A 20,988-nucleotide genomic window follows, 5' to 3' on the forward strand; every position below is an offset into this window, starting at 1 on the left:
GAGGGGCTGCACCGGCAGGTAGAGCCGGGGCGCGGGGAGAACGGGGCGCCGGCACCTCCGCCCGCGCCCCATGAGCCGCGCGGACCGCGGCGGGGCGCGCCTGGCGAGCGGTCCATGGCGCGCTTCCCACACGGCGGCGGCGGCGCTATGTTGGCCCGGTGCCTCCGGTGGCTCCGGCCCCCCTGCGGGCGCTGTAAGGAGGGGTGGGGGAGTTGCGGGGCATCATACACTGCCCAGCCCGCAGCCCTCGGGGCTTTGGGGTGTACACGCTGCCCAGCCGCACCGCGGGCCCGCTCGGCGCCCCTCGGGGGCCGCCCGGCTGTGCCGCGGTTTGGGGCGATGGGCGAGCCCCGCCTGACACGCGGGGCGGGACCCTCAGCGCGGGCGCGGGGTGCCCGGGGGGAGCCGGGCGAGGCCATTCTCACCGAGGGGCGAATGGGGTTGCGCCGCGCGCGGAGAGGCCGCGCACGGGCCGGTTCCCCCCCGTGCTCCCGCCCCCATGGGCCGCGCCGCGTTTTGGCGGGTTTTCGGCGCGCGCGCGGCCGTCCCTCACGGCGTCTCTCCCGCTCCCTCAGCCATGCCCGCCTCCGAGGCCGTGCTGCAGCCGTCCCCCAGCAAGAGGCAGAAGGGCTCGGGGCCTGCAGAAGCCTCCGCACGGCTGCGCTTCACCCGGCTGTCCGAGAACGCCTTCGCCCCCTCCAGGGGCTCCGCGCGGGCAGCGGGCTACGATCTGTACAGGTGAGGGGAGGTGCGGGCACGGGAGCCCGCGCTCGGTGCCGCCCCGCTCGGCGAGCCCTGGGCACGGGGCTCCGGCGGCTGAGAGCGCCCTCGTGGCCTCTTGCCGAGCTGAGTCCCCGGACAGTCCCCTGGCCATGCAGGAGAGGAGGCCGGGGCTGATGGAGCTCGTCGTAGCTTGCTCCTCCATCCCTGACCGTTTTCGGGTATTTGTGGTCCAGCTGTGTTACAGCACTGATTTCATCAGGCACAGATGCAGTCTTTGGCTGAAAGTCAGGCTTGGCAGAGCATCCAGAATTGCTGTTGGTGCCCATATTGGCCAGGTCGCCTTCCTCTTGAAAGGAAGAAATGGTAGCGCACGTGGGCCCTCCTTTCCAGCACTGGTGCTTTTCTGCCTTCCTCTGCTCCGGGGTTGCTGCCTGCCAAAGGGCCTGGAGCAGTCTGATAGTGCTCCTAGCTGGACACCACGTGTACAGGCTCGGGTTTTGGTTTGAATTAATAACGGCCCTTGTTCAATGGCTTTCACTGTGGTCAGGAATACCTGTAGCCAGACCTGTGGATGTTTGCTTCTGTGATCAGGTCACTCGTTTTGAACAAGTGAACTTTGCTAATGCCACTTCTATCTTTTTTAGTATTACGTAGAATAACCAGCCTTTTTCTTCCTTCACCTCTGTGACTTCTTTGCTGAAGATTTACTGCACCACACTTTACCCTTTTTTCTTTTTATCCCTTTCATCTCACCAGGTTTGGTTTTGTTCTTGTTCCAGTGCTGCACTGTAGACCTGGAAAAAGTCTGTTTTATAGAAAACCTTTCAGTGCTTCCCAGCATTTAAAAAACAGTTCTTTGTCAAGGTCAAGACATGACAAGTATTGTCACCACTGCTTCTCATTAGGCCTCCAGTTGGGTAGCTTCAGCAAGCTCTTAAAATCTGTAGTTCAGAGTTTCCAGGAGAATCATGTGAACCGTCAACTGTCAGACTGCTCAGAAAAAAAAACCAAAACATTGTTGCCTAAAAGTTAATTTGATACATTATTAGTTTTGACTACAACTAGTTCATCTGCTGTAGAAAGCTTACTCAGACTGTATCATTCATAAAGTTTCTGCTGTTGCACAAAAAATGCACAACCACATTTATCTAATGGTTACTATAAACTTGTATTTTTTTTCTTTCTCACTAATTAAAAAAAATTTGAAACTGGCAATGCTGTTCAAATGACACTTCTGGAATCATAAACTAGCACCATCAGAATGGTAACATCTTGTGTTTTAGGATCTGCATTAAATTTTGCAAATCTGTAAATATTTGTTATTTAAATTTCGTTGTATAAATTCCCTGGCAGTTTAATTCTGCGTAATTTTGTACCTTAAGTTACAGTAAAGAAACTTTAAAAAATATTCTATATAAACCAGTGTTTCTTTCTTTAATGCAGTGCCTATGACTGTGTGATACCACCCATGGAGAAGGCTGTGGTGAAAACAGACATTCAAATAGCGCTTCCTTCTGGGTGCTACGGCCGAGTGGGTGAGTACACAGCTGTCAGAAGGCTGCAGAGTCATTCTGGAGCAGGCTTGACAGCATCTTCACATTCAGATTCTGCCTGAAGCTTTCAGAATTAGTCAGCACACAAAAGGGATGCCACGTGGCCGTGTGATTTATTTAATCTTGTGGTGTTTTCCTGTTACCTGTTGTCTGATATTTGAAGTTTGGTGTATGTCAGGTAGCCAAAGGATGATCAGAAAAAATACCTGTACTCTACATACAACTTCATAGACCCCACAGTAGTTCATTACTTGTATGCAGTTTCAGAATTCAAATCACAAAGACTAATAGGTTATGGACAGAAAATGCATCCCTGGTTGTTTAAAATTAACCCCAGAGTACCTCTTACAGTAATTCCTGTTATATGTTTATTTTTAAAAGACTGTGGAAACACTTGGCATTCCCAAGACTGTGCCAGTTCATTATTTGTGTGCAATTTCAGAATTCAAACAAAGACTAATAGGTTATGGACATACAGAAAATTCATCCCTCGTTGTTTAAAAATTAACCCCAGAGTACCAGTGTAGTAGAATTTGATGGCATATTGTGATAGAATAGTTGAGAGAACCTGTACAAGATATTGTTTTGTGCATTCTTTATCTGAATTATGTGTAAATTTTTAAAGTAAAAAAGCAATAGCCACTCCAGTGGAAGAACAGAAGAACATGATCAGATCTTTTATGTAAAAGAACACATGCATTTCTCTTATCCCAAAGAAAATTTTAAAGATCATACCATTTTTATTTCCACATCCCAGTAGCCTAAGGTAACTAAAAACCCAAATCCCCACACATAATTTATCTGTGTATAACACTGCTTAGGAAATTCCTTGCCAGGTATTGTTTTCCTTCATAACTTAAGTGGATTGACCCAATATTCTTCTGAGATGATGCTGAGCCAGTGATAGTCACCAAAAATAAACCAAGATTAGACAGTCTGTCTGCTCCAGTTGCCTTCCTCAGAGAAACCTACTCTGCAATTGCAGGTCAAATAAAGATACATTTCATTACTTAAAGACTGCAATTTTATTGTAGCCTGTTGCAACTGTTACTCTGTTTAATATACATTTTACTGTAAACTCTTACAGTAATTCCTGTTATATGTTTATTTTAAAAAGACTGTGAAAACACTTAGCATTCCCAAGACTGTGCAAACATACTGTATAACCTATAAATACTGTCTTTTTAAAGAAATAAATTATAATACTTTAAAAAAATTCTTTTCTAGCACCACGTTCTGGTTTAGCTGCAAAGCACTTCATAGATGTTGGAGGTAAGCTTTTTGTTCTTTTTATTAAGACTTGGTAAGTACTGATCACAGAAGTGCCTTAGTTTCACACTGTAATGTGCAAATAAATGATGGCTTCTTGGGCAGTCTGGCAAAAGGAAATACCTGGGTGACACCTGAGAGAGACAGGTCATTATAATTACGTTAACAGTTTCTTAATTATAAAAAATATTACTGATTTTTTTAAATAACAACTGTATCATACTTCTGTAGGCAGTGCCTGCCATCGAAGTTACTTTTTGGCTTGGGCATTAAAGATGACTTCTTACATGCTGGTTTCTCCATTTTTTTAACCAGAAAGTTAACTTGAGAATTGCATGTTTTTCTAAATTTTCAAAACTCAGGGGATACTCCCAGTGTTACTAGCACCTTAATTAGGAAGCTGTTCAGAAGTGCCATTGGATTAACCCAAAACATTACATAAGAGAGCTGTGTAAATAACTTTTCCACACTGGAACTAGTGCAGAGATTGCATGGTAACTATGGATCATACACACTACAATTTTTTCAAAAGCTGAAGGAGCTACTTTAAAAAATGGGGTTTTATTCTTAAATGTGCATTTTGTGGTTCAACATTACATTCAATGTACACTCATGCTGCAGTTTCCTCTGGTGTTAGTAATCTCCAATGGTAGTACTTTGTATCAGCTGGGGAATGTCTTGGAATGGTATTTAATTTTAGTATTTAAATTATTTGTGCAAATAGACGTCCAAGTACATACCTGGGACCACAGGGATGGCCAAACTCATGTTTTCTACTGGAAATATGTTTCCTCTACCTGAGATAAAAACTCTAAAGAAGCAGAATATCATTATTTTAATGTGCACTGGTAGCCAATCTTCTGAACTGTGTGGTTAATACAGTCATACAAAATACAAGAGTAAGCTAGTTTTATAGTCTTGGTGCTAGAATATAGCTGTATGACAGTCATTTCCTTACAGCTCTGATTCTGTTACCTTGCCAGAGGTACAGGATTTGGATCTGTGCAAATCTATAGCTCTCAAATTAAATGTTAGAATTAAGAACAGATTTCTGCTTGACACGGAACGAGCTGAAGTTAGCAGAACAAATGGGGCCTGAATTTAGTCCAGCTGTCTTGATTTCAGATAGGTATTGCTACTAAAATCAGTAGTACAGTGGTAGAGCATTTCTTGACATGTGATGGTGTTTTACAGTTCCTTTTGCAAGACTGAGTAGCATTTTTAGATCTCAGTATTTGCATGTATATTGTTAGTTGTGCATCAGAAGTATAAAGGATGTCATCATGAGATACTGCAATCATTTATTAACCTAAACCTTAATCTAATCTAGTTATCTCATACACTGACATTTACTAACTGGATATCTCTCAAAATTTCTCATGACAGCTGGTGTTATTGATGAGGATTACAGGGGAAATGTTGGTGTGGTACTATTCAACTTTGGCAAGGAGTCATTTGAAGGTAAGTGTTAAGCCTGCAGAGCCTATTTTCAGCCATCTGACTGGGAACAAGAAACTAAGGGGTTTTTTAAGTTTGTGCAGAGGTAGAACTAGCTGGGAACATCTTTCCTCTCTCAGTTAACAAAAACATAGATATTTAATGTCCTGTCAAGGGAACATGTAAAGATTCTACTCCTAGCAAATTAAGCAGCATGCAAACCAACTGCCCCCAAAAAGCAAACCAAAACATCCCTACTTAGCTAAGCTTTAGATTCACAAGCTACACTGAAATGAAAATTTAATTAAGTTACTACCTTTCTCTGAAAACAGAATTAGCTGAGCAGTATTTGAGAAAAACCTTTTCTAGAATGCTGGGAAACATGAGTAACAGACAGGATTATCCATTCATAACACTGTCTTTCTGCAAAAAGTCAGTTTGAAGTTTCAGTGCCCAATTGCAAGAGATGTGCTTTTGTGGCCTCTTCTGCATGTTCACATCACAAGCTGCTTATGGAAGTTCTGTGAGCCACGTTGGTTATTAGTGAGAAACTCAGTTTTCCTTTTATCAGTTTGCCTTTTCCCCCCAAATTCCTGGGTCTAGTTCATAAAAGCAGCTACATTATCCATACAGCTGTCTCTCCACCTCTGCAGTACTTGCACATAATGAACTTAAGATGCCAGAGTATGGCAGGAGGAATGAATGGAAAGGCCTTGAGCTGGTACAGCTGCTGACATTCACCACAGAAGGACCAAACAAAAGTTTTATCTTAACCTGTGTTTTTCTGGGTCTGTTAACATCTATTTAGATAAGTTTCAAATCAGTGTTTTCACTTTATGTGTATTCTGATATTCTTGAAAGGAGATTGTCTAAAGTCTATATTCATTGTTCACATTTTTGAAGGAACTAATGATATTTTAACTTCTCTGCAGTTAAAAAAGGGGATAGAATTGCCCAGCTCATCTGTGAACGCATTTATTATCCAGAGCTAGAAGAAGTTGAAGTAAGTTGACAAAAGAAAATATTTCTGCTTTTTCAATGATTATTAGTATAAGATACTTGTATATAAAAGGAAATCTATTATATAGATAAATACTATAAAATTACTTTCAGTGGTAAAACTGCATAGCAGCAGTACTACCTGAATGAAAGTCTTGATTCTTTGTACTTACTTGCATAGACTTTTTTTTCTTTTTTGGTAAGTTTTCAGTTTTTGAAGAACAGTTCAGTATATACTAGGAATGGTTGTCTCACAAGCATTTGTTTAAGCTTGTACAAAAGATATTCTGAAGTGTTTCACATACATTTTTCTGTTTCTTAATTAAAAGTCTTGTTACAAGTAAATGATAGACAGTATTTCTTGTATAGAAACAAAAGGCAAGTTAAGGCACTAAACCAGCTTATCATAATTGATGTCTTTCAGGCTCTGGATGATACAGAACGTGGTGAAGGTGGCTTTGGCTCTACTGGAAAGAACTGAAAATTACTTGAATATGCTTTCTATTTTTGTTTTTTGCTATACTATTTCTAATTTTTCATTTGAATTAGAAGTAGGATTTTTGGAGTACATAAAAATATTTCAAGTTTTATTGAGACTTCCCTGTATCTATCCTCAAGTGAATTTGTTTGCATAATGAGGAAATGTGCAGGACTGGCTTGACTCACTCCTTGATGTGTTATTTTCTCTTTCAAGATGTTTGGTCCTCAGCAATGAGAACACATTGTTTTTGTGGCAATTATACTATAATAAATGAAACATTAACTTAATGATATATTTTATTTTACTCACCTAAACTACAACAGCCAATTGTTCCCTTGCCAGTTTTTGTTAGAGTTCTGAAAGCTGTCTTCCACATGGCTCAGGATTTCATACTAGGAGCCTGTTTCATGCAGCATCAGTGACAGTATCAATAAGACTTCTCGCTGTGATACCAAAAGCAGAATAAAACAAAGATACTCAATATTGCATCCTCTACAACCTGTCCAAATAATTGTGTTTCTGTTCAAAGCTAAAGTTCTGACTTGGATCCTTAGCTGATCTTCAAGTGGCCAATTTTTCAGCTCTATTAAAGCAATACAGTGTTTGAGTTAAATAACACAAGTCATCTGGAAATAACTTCTACATAGTAAATAAGAACTGTGAATTACACTTTTGGAATATTTGTTACAAATTTATCGATATCTTACTGTATGGAAGAAAAATTCTGAATTTTTGAAGCAGTGCACAGTTTGGTCAAGTTCCCTTTTGTCCAGTTAACAGAGAATTTTTTTTTAATCTGTCCTAAACCTGATCCAATAAGTGTGTGGAATTTCTTAAATGACTGCCTAACTTTTAGGTGAAAGAACATGCAGAGAAGAGAAGAAACAAAAAAGGAAAGAAAAGTGACTATTTTCCCACTTTATGTAAAAGAATTAGAAAAGGCTCTGAAGCTCTCACTTTCTTCCTGCAGCTGTCTGTACTTTAAGATTTTCTTATCTGGAAGATCACAGGTAGGAAATACTTCAAGTTTTAGCGGTGGAAAGGTGTGCCCTTTGTAGGCTGATGTTCATACTGCTCTTCTTCTGGGTAGTTTCAGCTCAGGATAATCCTGTTAGTTTCATGTTCTTGTCTAGGACTTTTTAGTGACATAGGCCCAAAATACTACACATTTTATACACTTGATCCTGCTCACCCCTGCAAGAGGCTGGAAAATAAAGAGCAGTGTGACTGCATTTAGATCCCTTCAACCATGGGATAGGCAGTACACTGGCTTGGCAGTGCTGAAACAAGTAGATTCATCTTTGTCCTCTAAGTGCATGTGCTGATCAGTCATTTTGCTGTCGGTCCCTACCCCTCCTCACAGCCCTGTGCTTGGATCTGTACACCCAGACAGACCATCAGGAGCAGGCACACCCTGCAGCAGGCACTGGAAGCAAGGAGCACATCATACCAATGCAGTCTGAATGAACTGGGAAAGCTGAGCTTGACACTACTTTTATTCAATAACCTGCCAAAAAGGAACAGCAACCTACAAGAAAGAAGTTGGAGTTCAGGTGATACTCATTATTTGTTGTACTTGATGGAAACTGATCTGATTTCTATTTTGAAATGAACTGGGAAAGCTGAGCTGAGCTTGACACTACTTTTATTCAGTAGTGCTGCCAAAAAGGAACAGCAACCTACAAGGAAGCAGTTGGAGTTCAGGTGATACTCATTATTTGTTGTACTTGATGGAAACTGATCTGATTTCTATTTTTGAAAATAATGCTAATACTACAGATTCTGAGATAAGTATTTGCTAAAAAAAGCACAGTCTCAGGAGCTATCTCAGAAATATGAAGAAAAAACAGATTTACATATGCATGCCTGCAGTAACTTGTCAACATTAAAACCATTATCTGTCATTAGCAGAAAAGGCTCACTTGTTTGGAAAATCGGTATGGGGGAGTTCCTTTCCACTGTTTCTCAGTATTTCTCCAGAGAAGTGCATCATGAGTTTTAGATTGCTGCAAGGCCCTTCCCAGTAAGGACCTTGAGAATTTTTATCTGAAATGAGAAATGCTTTCAAGCTTACCTCCACACGGAGCTCTCCTGTGTGCACCAAGCCATTGCACACGCGTAAGGAATCCTGGTGATTTCTGTTGGGGTGTTGGGGTTTGCTTTTCTTCAATAGAAGTAGCAAATCTATGAAAGACAAATACTTCTACCCAAGTTTATCTGAAATGAGAAATCCTTTCAAGCTTACCTCTACACGGAGCTCTCCCACGTGCACCAAGCCATAAGGAATCCTGGTGATTCCTGTTAGGGTGTTGGGGTTTGCTTTTCTTCAATAGAAGTAGCAAATCTATGAAAAACAAATACTTCTACCCAGGCAAAAAGAGTTACCAATGTACTGAAAGTTCTAAAGCTGATACTGCTACTGTGGATCAAGGCCTGCATTTGAAACTTGTAGAAACTTTGTACTGGGACTGAGTAGAGGCTTCTTAAAACAGCATTTGCTGCTCTGATTCAAACCAAGCTATCTACATATTTTTTATTTATAGTCCTACAATTTCATTAATATGAAAAACAGTACCCCCCCAATTATTTTCATGTTCCCTTTTTTCCTATAATATCTATGTTAGAAAAGTTTATTATCTTGGTATCTGGCAAGAGAGAGGAGGGACTGGGAAACAATATCTTTCATTACTTTATCTGAGACCTGTCCTACCTCCATTACCTAGTTGTAGATCAGTTTTGTAATTCAGTGACAAACTGCCCAAGTGTGTCATTGAGTGCACATGCTTCAACTAGGGGAAGTAGCTTAATGTCTCCAGAGCCTGCCACTGGGGTGATCCCCAGGCTCACTGCAGGTATGAAACTGAAGAGATGTAAAGCTATTTCCAAAGTAACAAAAAGAAAATCAGTTTAAGTGAAAATTACATTGGGCTGTTCTCCACTATCACTGACCAGTTCAAGGCAAAGCTACTCTTTAATTCAACTTCTCAGCTACTCACATCTGTAAGAGGAGTTACCTAAGGCTTGAAGAACAATCTTGTGGAACATCTGTGTAAATGAAACATGAAACCTTTATAAATTAAAAGTAATTTGTTGGGAATTCTTATCTACAACAGAAAAGAGCATTTTCCTGCAAGGAAAGGAGAAGGACATTGCTGACTAAAACTCTACTTCATTTTTTTTTAGAAATAGATTTGACTTGTTACAGGGATAGAGAAAATCTGGCCTTTCACCCCAGGTGAATTTGGAAGAAAGCTGAGATGCTTAGCTCCACATTCACCTCCTTGGTTTGAGTTGTATTATGAGATCTGAAAGGGTTCTATTTTTTTATTTCAGCTGCAATATTTATGATAAATTCTATGTCCTTAAAAAGGCAGAGGATCATAAGCTGATGAGGGCTTTGAAGGAACATGGGATTCCTATACAATTCTTACCATTTGAACTCTCCACTTTTGGACAAAAATCTTGGAACAGAAATTCTGGCAGTAATACCACTGCTACCATTAATCTTTAGTTCTTTCTTTCCCCCAGAGTGTTAACCTGGTGTTTAGTAGTTGAGAATTTAGGCACAGCTTCCTCAGCTGTTATATTACCCTATGACATGGTAGGAATTTTTAAAATCTATTTAACGTTTTCTAGATCAGCCACTAGATGGCACTTAAAGTTTGCTTTCTTTTCCACTTCTTTTTCAGAGGTATTTTTCAAAGATCTGTTCATCTATAATTAAGAGTTGATGACTCCCACTGGGACTATGTTGGTGGAAAGAAAGATGCAGCAATATTTGAGTGAAAGCAGGCAAAAGTATAACCATTAAAAGGGGAACAATGACAATAATTTAAATAAGATTTGGGTGGTTGCAGTGTTTGCATAATCCCTCCTGGCATGCAAGAGCAGTAGAGAAGCCTGTGGCTTTTCTCTCCTGCTGCGTTTCAACAAAAATGGAAAATTGTAGTGAACAGCAACATTTTTCCTATCTTTCGTATTCACTGTGTTCTTGCTCTCTCTTCCTCCATTCCTTTAAGTGGAATGCAGAATACTTAAGGATTGCATTGTAATGAAAGTAATGTATAGCCTGCTAAACTCTGCATTGGGTTTTCCAAATCAGACGCCTCTGGCTTGCAAGTTCAGGATATAAATTAAAATTTACTTAATACATGTTAACTCACTAAGGGTGGGTGATATATAGTAACCTGAATTATGTAAATTAAGGTTCCCTAGTTTCTGTATTGCTTGCTGCTCCTGTAATAACACAGTTTAGAGCTCTTGTATTTGTCTTCCTCCTAACCTTCTATTTTTTTGTTTGTTTGTTAAGTTGGTTGGTTGTTTTTTGTTAAATAACTATCATTGTATTTTGGCTTAAAGATGGTTAAGTAAGTTTTGGTATTAAGTAAACTTCCATGACCCTACCTATTTCCTGTCCTGTCAAACCTTTCCTTGTAAGAATAACAGTGTCCTTTTATTTGGTGGAGTGTAGCATGATGTTTTTGGCAGGCACGACATTTTTGACGTGCATAAATTTGTGACCTCAAGTGCAAGAAAAGTGAATGCTTGCTTCAGTACCTCATGGTTTTTTGCCTAAAAAGAAAAGTGTCCACATGGCTAACCATTGCAATTTCTGAAGGAAAATTATCAGCACACTTATTCCACCTGATTGCACATGACTGCACTTCCAAAGAAAAGAACCAGCAATAAAAATAAGTATTTTGCACCTAGTTATGTAAGTTACCGAAAGCCTGAAAATATAGGGCAGACTGTACTGCCTTCCTGGTTTCTGGAATTGGCACACATGGCACTTCCCTCACTAACAGCTATTTGGCAGTCTCTACCTCAGTAAGGATATGATTCTGCAAAGTGTAAATTCAGGTCTGCTGCTGGGCAAAGAATGTCACTGCATGGTTAGAGGTTGCAGGATCAGGTCTGAAGCGAATTTACGTAATTATTTTCCTAAACTTTCCCTCCATTAACTGTGTGGTTATTTAGCTCTTTACCACTGAATTGATGCTATTCCCCTACTCAGAACGCAGCAAGAAAGCTTTTTACCCTGCCAAGTCTGAAAACCTGACAGATTGATTTTATAATTTGAGAGCTCTCATCCAGGAAGTAACTACTGTGTTTTAACATGTAAAATATGTTTATACAAACACATGTGAGCTGTGTATGCCTACTTACTTGCTTCCCCTTAGATTTCAATGGGATTTTTTTCATTGTCACAAAAATTTTATATTAACCTTCTGTGTTTTAGAGAATATTTGTATAGTATAATTCATAACAAGAGTTTTGTATCAATCAATACTGCTCATAGCCTTGAACTAAAGAAAGTTGTCTTTTGTCTACTATTGATTGTAGCAAATAAATTAGTTTGTTTTCATTTCATAAAAGGAAAAAGGAAAAACAAACAGACGTGAATGTAGCATCCTTGGCCAGATTCTTTTAACATGAGTATTTTTGTTTATGGATTCCTACTGTGAAAGGTTGTCTCCAAGTGTCCAAGACAAAATAACTATGTGTCCTCGTTGGAAGGAAACATCTTTCCTTTGCAGCTAAACTGATTGTGCCGTGTCTGGCAAGCACAGTAGTTATCCAGTGCTGTCTTGCTAATACACCTCAGTCCTGATGACAGCCTTCCCACCTGCTTAGCTTACACTCTGTTCACTGCCAGATTCCAGGGATCCTTCCTTGGGGTGCAGGAGAGCATCAAGGAATCCCACTTGTCAGGTTTTCACAGCAACAAACACAAAAACACCAGTCTCACTATTCCACATAGGAGTTACTGCTGGCAGCAAGCCAGGCTGGTCAGCATTACAGGTAATTCAAGCCATTTAAATTCTGCAAGAGTATTTTAATTCATCCTAAAAATGATGCTGTATCTTAGCAACATGTATAGGCTAGAGCAGTCAAAGAGAAAATGAGATGTTTTGTTAGGGGAGAAAGTATATTTCAGTCCTGTTCTTATCTTTCTTCTCAACTTGCATTTAAGTCATTAGTAACGTGAGAAAACTGAAAAAGGAGCTGTGACAACAACAGGAAATCATGGATTCAGCAACAGAGAACTCATTGCTCTCCCTGGACATGAAGAGGAGGTGACTGAGAGCTCCATCTTGGTGAGGGTTATTTTGTTTGGTCTGGTTAGTTGGGTTTTAGTACTAATCATAGTAATTAAGCTACTAAAAGTTCTTCAGGAAAAACTGGATAGAACTCACTGCCTGGAAGACTGCCACCGGATGTAAAGCCAAACTGCTGCACCAGGGAGGAAGCAAGGTACTGGGTTTTTTTGTCAAAAATCATTCCTTATTGTACACTTTATTATTAGTTTCTAGCCAAGAAAGGCTTTAAGAGTGGCTTTAAAGAGGGCCTCATATTTCTGAAAGCCTGACAGATGTTGTGTCCTGCCCTAGGTCACCTGCAAAGAGCCCCCAGACTGCTGTTCATAACTTTCCCAAATGGCAGCTGAGTAAGACTGACTAATAGTCAAAACAGGCAAGCTTTCACTATTGTATCTTGAGCAGGCTGGAGGTCTGTTGTGTGGGAGAAAGAAGCCTCTGTTTGCATTTACTTTTTATTTGGATGACCTTTGAGATGCTTAGCATTTATGGGACAGCCTGGACTGAGCAGAAAAACACTCAGGCACTTCCAGGTAGTTTGGATCCTACAACAGGATTTTTGATTTTTCAATTCTGTCTGCTCCTGGCCACCTGCTTGCCAACAGAACCTGCTTATGTATTTTTACATCATTCTGCTAATAAAGTTGATTTAAAAACTATGAAAACCTAATCACAATAATAGAAAATTGGACTCTGCCCCCCTCCTCCTGAAGTTTGCTATTCAAATGTACAAAACTAATATCCAAGGCATGGCTGGATATTTATTACAGCATGCAAATGATCACTGATTCCAGCACTGCATACAAGCTAAATGAGAAATTATTACTCATTTGCAATTATTCCAGGAAATCTTGAGTAGCTGCCAAAATAATAAAACAGCTGGAAGACAAGACAGATAGGATCAGTTTAAGCTGGCACTCAGGCTAAAAAAACTCATGCAAAGTCACAGCCATGGGTGTCTGGAAGACTCAGCTTTATCCCACTGAGGAGCTGGTGCACAACATTGTGCATTGTTACATGCTAACAACATCTGCCCAGAAAATGAGTTACTCCTCCAGTCTCCATTGGAGAGCACCAAGTGCCTCTAGAGCCACAGATCAGCAAAAACAACACTGCATCAAAATCAGAACCGTGATAGGTTTGTTAATCAAGATAGTGTTGTTGATACTAACCCAGGTGAGAAATTATATAAGTGGAGTTTATTACAAATACTATGACTGCACAAATAGAGTAGATGTGGAGAAAGGCTAAGGCTAAAGTAATATTTTATGATGCCTTAGGATCTCCCTGGATAAATCCTTTTCTCCTTATGCAATTGTTCATTGATCTCTACTGTCTGGACCACCAGACTTTCATCTCCAGGTGTGCTATCAGCTAGCAGGCAATGATAGGAGTGATTAAATAGGAGGTTGAAAAATTCACGTGAAACTTGCTCACTTCTAATGAACAATAGAGAAATAATTTGAGCTGTATTTAACTGGTTCAAAAGAACAGTGCTTACAAGGTAGGCACCAGAATCAAAAATTATACCTAAGAGCAAAGCTCCTGGCTTAGCACTATAAAGCACATGCCAATAGTCCAGGGAAAACTTTTCTTAAACTCCATCATGGGTCCATTAAAGGTTGCCTCTTCTGCTGGTAAAAGTGCATTGCATGGTCTCACTGGTCTGCGCGTATTCCCAAAGTCTGGTGCTGTTGCTGGCAAAGCTTTATTATATTCCTACATTACATAGAGCACTGTGCAAATGCTAAACAAAAGAAAATGACATCCAACTGCTAACAAAGACCTACCCTTTCCCACAGCCAGAGTAGCAGTCAGACAAAGGCTTCCTCTGAATCCTTGCTCATTGTGTAAAGCACAATTCAAACAATCACCAAATGGTATTAATCATGGCCTTCCATAGCTCTATAACTAATATCTTTAAAGTTACCCTCCATGGTAAATATTACTTTCAGCAGCTGAGAACTGTGAAACTGATACAGCCCCCATCAGAATACTAAGGGTATTGGCATTGCTTTAAAACTATCTCCATACTCAAACAGCTTCTATGCACAGATGCCTTCAAGAAGAGTCAGAGGACTGCATGTTTTAATAGCTATGGAAGTATTTTATTCCCTCTGAAAAAAATATTTGGGTTAATGTTTATTAATGCCCAATACTCAAGGTCAAAAAGAACATCCTTATATTTGGCCAGAAGCATTGCTTTGCATGAGATCAAGATGCCAGAAGGTTATACTTGATCAACAGTAGGTGCCCCAGGGATTTGAATGAAAACATTTGGAACTATTAAATCAATAGCTGTCAAGATTCCTATATCTATAAATGCAGTTGGTTTTAGTAAACATGTGTTGAATGGTTTTTATTTACCTATGGAAAATATGGGGTTTATGTGTTTCTGGGACATGAGCTCACAAATTGCCTAAGAACTTTGGCACGATTAAAAGGAGTGAGAGTCAGACAGACACTTCAAACATTAGTAAGGGCAAATTTTGAATGTTTGCCAAGTGAAATGCAATTAATCAGGGTCTCTGCATTATTTACTACTGAGAGATGACAAAAATCTGTCTAAGGAATAACTACCAAAAGAGACAACTGTGGGGTGGGACACAGCATTGGCCTCACATGATCTGCATACAAGAAGTCATGAATATAGAATTACATCTGAGATACAATATAGTCATAAGACAGAGGAACCTTCTCTCAGATTTCCTTTTCTCCATCAAAGTGAAACATAGAATGCTTCTATTATTCCAGAGGCTCAAAGTTACTCCTAAGGGCAAGCACTAGTCAGCTATGTCATACTCTCCCTAGAGATGCTGTGGAAACCCCTCTGGCTTGATGCAGACAAAGAAATGAAAAAGCATAGCACCAAGAACAGCCCAGCATTGGCTGGTAGGCTGAGTAGATGACCTGACTGTCTTTTCCATCTGTAATTTTCTTCTGTGGCTTCGATACTGAAGGCCCTCTGGAGATCCACAGTGCTCTTGCTTTCCTGGAAGCCTTAATAAAGATTTGGTTTGAAACTCAGAAATACAACTAATACCACTGAGCATATGATTCTAGTACGGTGTGGGAGGCAGAAAGAAGGCCAGTGGGAACATGCCTCAGCATGCTAGTTGGGTTTATTCTGGCCTTTAACACAAGGATCCTCTGAAAAACTTGCATCAATGCATTCTAATTGCAATGGTTGTCAGCATGCTGCTTACTTCAGTGCAGAAAAACCCTGGTGCATAACCAGTTATTGTACTGTTTACCCAAGATAGTGTTTGGATTTATAAGCTCACAGGCTTTACCTGGTCCCGAGACTTTGGTTCATTAGGAGATGAAGAAACGAATCTAGATACCCTCACTCAGCAACAAATGTCTCAGTAGTTCTTCTCTACTCTTCACCTAGTCTCTGCCTGTCAGAAGCCTCTTTCCTATAGCACATCCTTGGTACAAGCCCACAAAAGCCTCTTTGTCAGGTTTATTCATCAGTCCAAAGACCAGACTTTCTACTTTAGCCTGTTGCCGCTGGAATTATTTGAGGGGAAAACACAGTTCCAGTTCTACCTCAGAGTACAGCAGGATGATTGACAATCTCTCTTGTCACCTAAAACTTGGTCATTTGCTTCTCCACAGCAGATACACCAGAAGCCCCTAAGGCAGAACCAGTTTGTGAGCAGTTTCTGTTGGTCCCTGGAGCTGAGTTCCACGGCCAGCAGTCAGATTTGCAAAGCCGAAAGATATTTTGTCAATACCTTAACTAGATGAAATATGGTAGCATGTAGCCTGCAGCAACCCAGATCTGAATCTAGAAATCTGGCCTTTGCAGGACTGGTGGAACCAGAGGAATATTCTGACTCAGCTGGAGCAACTTCTCAGATCTGAAGGAAACTTTACCCAGTGGGAACTCACAGCAGGTCACAGCTCAGTTTCTCATGAGATTGGCCACATCTGTTCTCTTTTATGCAAGAGAAACACTTCATTAGAGCCCTATGTAACCTTCTGTTGGGCAATACTGGGCACTCCTGGTTTCATCAAAAGATGAATCAGTGGGTTCCATTATTGCTTCATACCTCAATAGTAAAGTTTTGGGTGGGTTCTTGGACAAGAATCTTGGCTCTGAGAGACATGTTTGATATGGTAGCCTTGGACACAACCATACAATAATTCAAGCACTTCTTACAAAGCACATGTGTTTACTTACATCAACAAATGAAAGCCAACATTTTGCTATTGTATAAAATAGAACACCTCAACACTATTATATCTCTTGGAGTTCAGGGGAACCTACACAAACGTACCCCTGCATCGTGACTTAGGAAAATATCTTAAAATCCAAACCTTTCCATGTGCTGCAGGATGGCCCTGTGGAAAAAACCTCTTCCAGAATTGAAAGCTGACTGTAAGGTCCAACACAGGCCAGTATCCCTGATATTCAGTGAATCATACTGCGCACACATGGAAGGCAGAACAGAATCTGGCATTTAGTAACACCTAAGTTGCTCTTTTTAAAGGCCATGTTGGTATATTTTTGAATGTTTCTTATGAATTTAGCAGTTTATTTCTTGGCTCTATCACAATCCAGTTTACTCTTCAGAGTAAATTTGAAGTCTGAATGCAGCAGCATTCTATTACCAATCAGTCACTCAGTACAGAGAAAAGTTCTTGGTGCTGAAATAGTTTTGTTTGTTCCCATTCTTACCCTAATGTGATATTGCTGCTATATGTTGTGCTCCAGAAAGCACCAGAGACTGTGGCTTCGCAGCTCTCTCTTTCCACTAAATGTCTCACACAGATGACACACCCTAGCAGTGCTGGGCCTGAGCTTGGGAACATCTGCCTGTTCCAAACCCCAGAGTTCCCACATAACTACATAATTCACTGCTATCGAGTTACTGGGCTAGCCACAAATTGACTAATGCAATAGTCATCAAGGATCAGGAGGTTGGAGCATGAGTGCTTAAATTTCAGGGGAGGGTGATTTGTCCTTAAGTATCACAAACACTTTATCAACACACAAATGAGAAAAATTCCCCATCTGCCTGCCATAAACAGTACAAAAAATAAGGGAATCTACATACAGCCTTTAATTTGCACTGATGTACCCTAAACAGAGCCTTTCAAAATCTCCAGCTGTGGGGAGAGCACCTGGGCCTTGGCACTGGAGAGCTTTGCTTGCCTTACTGTGACTGAAGAATATCATTCTCACAATGGATATCACTCCCTCTCCCTCAGTGTTTTCAGCATACAAACTAAACAGCAACAGCAGTCAAGAGCAATTCCTTTTCCCCCACATATCTCACTGACAAAATAAAACTTTCCTGAAAAATCTTTTCCATCTTAACAAACCAAATTAGTCTTTTTCTAAGCTAGAAGGATCTTCTGAGTTGTTCCTTAAACTCAAGCTTCACATGACTCTTTGGTTATTTCTCATAGGCTTTTAGCAACTAAACCAGCCCAAAACCCTCAAAGAGAGACTGTGCTCCATCCATAACAACAGGTTAGATTAGAGGAAAACAGAACTTACTGCTTCAGTAGTTTAAAATCCTGAAGACACTGATCATGTTCTCTTCACCAACCCAGCAATGCTACAAACCCTCAGGAAGCAGGGCAATGAGAAGAGTCTGTAATTATTGGCTGCAGCTGTTTGCACCAGCCGTTCTCTTGCCTTTAATTGCCAGTGTCACAGAATCACAGAATGCTTTGGGTTAGAAAGAACCTAAATATTAGCTAGTTCAAACCCCCTGCTATGGGCAAAGACACCTTCCACTAGACCAGGCTGATCAGTGCCCCATCCAAAACTCCTCTGGGCAGTGGTATATACAGCAGCATGAGTATCTCCTGATGATCTGCAAGTGACTGCAGAATAAAATATAGTCTGAATTCATTGACTAGGGACCAGTAGGGAGAGTTCATTCAAAGTCTGCCTGTGCTCTACAAGAGCTGCTAATCTACTCTGTAGTAATCTGTTTTCTGAAAAGAGTTTTCTAAGTGTTAAACCATAATATCTAAGCTAGAAAGTTGTTTTACAATAGACCATCCTTCTCTGGATATCCCAATACCAGCAATCATTCAGATTATTTGATTTGCATAGTAATCAGTGAGGAATGTAGTCCTAGAACTTTTTTTCTCCAGCTAGCTGTGGAATTCACTACATAATTTTATATTTTTCATATGAAAATGCTTATGATTTCATCTAGAATGAATTTATTGAGTCTGCAACCAAAACTCATCTTAGTGGCATATATAAAGAAATTAATTTTGGAAGAGGCAATTATTTAACACCATTGGACTGCCACTCTCTGGGACAGAGAGGTTTTTATTGCTTGAGGTGAGCAAATAAACACATTAAGCTTTCCAAATCAGGCACAGACAACAGGACTACAAAGGTTTGATGTACTTACTGTGGACTTCATAAAATATGTTTCTTTCTTTTTAATCCTTCACTGTATTACAGTTTGCCATTACCCCTTCTGAGCTACCAAGACACATTTCATATGCATGTTTATAAACCATGTAGTTATTTGAGCTCCTCCAGCTCCCAGTGCCACAAGCACAGCTCACCTTTTTCCACTCATGTAAATATCCACCAATGTTAACTGTTCTGTCTTAATGCCTTCAAGATAAGTTGAGACAAAAAAGTTAAACCAAGTCCTAGAATGGATTGTAGACACACAGTCTCCTTCTGCCAGCTCTGCAAAAGAGAGTAAGCAAGTGCTGTTTGTTTTGTGCTTATACCTGAACATGCAACACAGAATTAATAGATCAGTTTACGTTCTTCTAATTCCTGAAAAGAAATTTGTCTTCATGCCACCTGCTTCTGACCTGAAGGGACCAGGTCCTGGGGAAAACTGTGAAGGAATTCACATGATAAGCTGATTGGCATAGTTTTGGCCACTGTGTCATTATTTAGAGCACTGATTCTTATGCCATGTATTGTCAGCAATCACTGAAATGACCGCAAAAATCAGAAGGAAACTCTGTACTGCCAAAGGAGCAAAAGGGGAAATAACAATAATGGACTGATTTTCAGAATCCAACCTGATAGGTATTTGGCTCTAAGTAAAAACCTCTATGGTATCACACCACAAAGTGGTTGAAGGATTTTTTTTTTTTTAAGGGACATTTACAGCACTTTAGAGGGAGAAAATAAATAAAAAGCAATTTTTGTAATCAGCTTCTATAATGAAAAAGAAAAATGGAAAGGAACATTTTGTATAGCATTGAGATTGAAATTGTGTCAAGTCCTGTTCAGTGGAACTTTTTCCACAGTGACTATGAGCCAGGAGCTAACCTTAATACTCACTGTTGCTTTCTCTGTATATGTACTTAAATGTCTTCTAGTAAAAGTGCAAAGCCCAAAGCCACTGGTCAGCATCAGCCAGACTGAAGCAAGAGCTAAATGTCAACCAGCTGCTGAGCTCATAAATGCCTTTCAGGAAAGAAGGCAGAGAAGGAGAAGCTGGATTAGTTGCCACCCAAATGAAAACAAGCAGGATGAGCTTCACCTATATTAGACTGCAGCAAATAGGAAGGGCCTGCTACTGAATGTCCTCCTGGGGACTAGACTTGACTGAACCTTGGCTTTTCCTAGACATAAAAGTCTTGCCTTTAGGGTGCCAGACTGCTGTTATTACAGATTTGAACTGCCACTCCCAATATTAGTGTTGAAAGAGCTCCGTATATCAGAAATGGCACAGCAAGTTTAGAGATGAGCTCACCTGTGATCAGTGGGAGAGCAACTCTAAAGTAGCTGTCAAAGAAAAGAATATTGTTTAAATAAAAAAATGGGGAAAACCTTTCAGTCAGTTTAGCAAATAATAAGGTATGGAAGAGTTGGCAAAACCAGAAACCAGTGGAATAGTTCTTGCATAACAGCCATTAACTTCTTTAGTTGATCTTGTTAATTTACTCAGATAGGTGGCAAAATATTGTCACTAGAGGTCGTGTGCAGGGGTGATAGGAAAGTGTAAGAGCAGGAGGCAGTTAAATGGTTGTGAAAGGGGTGAGCAAAATATGACACAGTGCCAAGTCAGCTAATGAAACTGCCTGAATTTATAGCTGGATAAAATATGTTAAGTTATGGGTCATTTAAGTTCTCAAGTGACAGGTCAGATCTATGGAGTGGCAAGCACAGCATAATTACTGAAATAATCATCAGCAAACTTGTCTGCCCTTATGTTTAATAACATTCCATTTTATAAGCAGTTCTGGATGATAGCAAGTGGCTGTTCAGTCAATTAAATGCACACAAAGAAGTGACTCTGGAGGCTGGATTACTGGCACCAGGTTGAGGCATTACTGGGTGGGTGGGACATCTCTACAGCTCCATACATAAAAATTTTTATTTGTGTGTTACTTATGCTCTGACCCTCTGGGAGGACAGAGCAGAACTCCAGTGACCTATGAAATTCTGCTTCTGAGCCAAAGTATCTGCACAGCA

The 20,988-nt window shown here is 40.3% G+C and overlaps 1 protein-coding gene across 2 annotated transcripts; it reads left to right on the plus strand.

Moving 5' to 3' along the window:
• Window positions 1-6,754, plus strand: DUT (deoxyuridine triphosphatase). Of its 2 annotated transcripts, none has more exons than XM_039723507.1 (7): window positions 1-18; window positions 576-738; window positions 2,167-2,258; window positions 3,504-3,548; window positions 4,932-5,006; window positions 5,915-5,985; window positions 6,406-6,754. In XM_039723507.1, exons 2-7 carry the CDS (start codon window positions 578-580, stop codon window positions 6,460-6,462), a joined length of 501 nt encoding a protein of 166 aa, XP_039579441.1. In that variant the 5' UTR covers window positions 1-18; window positions 576-577; the 3' UTR covers window positions 6,463-6,754. The 2 variants fall into 2 exon arrangements, with proteins under 2 accessions (XP_039579441.1, XP_039579440.1); XM_039723506.1 differs by having other exon boundaries at window positions 4-193.
• Window positions 6,755-20,988: the final 14,234 nt, after the last annotated feature.

Source organism: Passer montanus, unplaced genomic scaffold, assembly GCF_014805655.1.
Source record: "Passer montanus isolate IOZ18808 unplaced genomic scaffold, ASM1480565v1 scaffold5, whole genome shotgun sequence".
Classification (NCBI taxonomy): domain Eukaryota; kingdom Metazoa; phylum Chordata; class Aves; order Passeriformes; family Passeridae; genus Passer; species Passer montanus.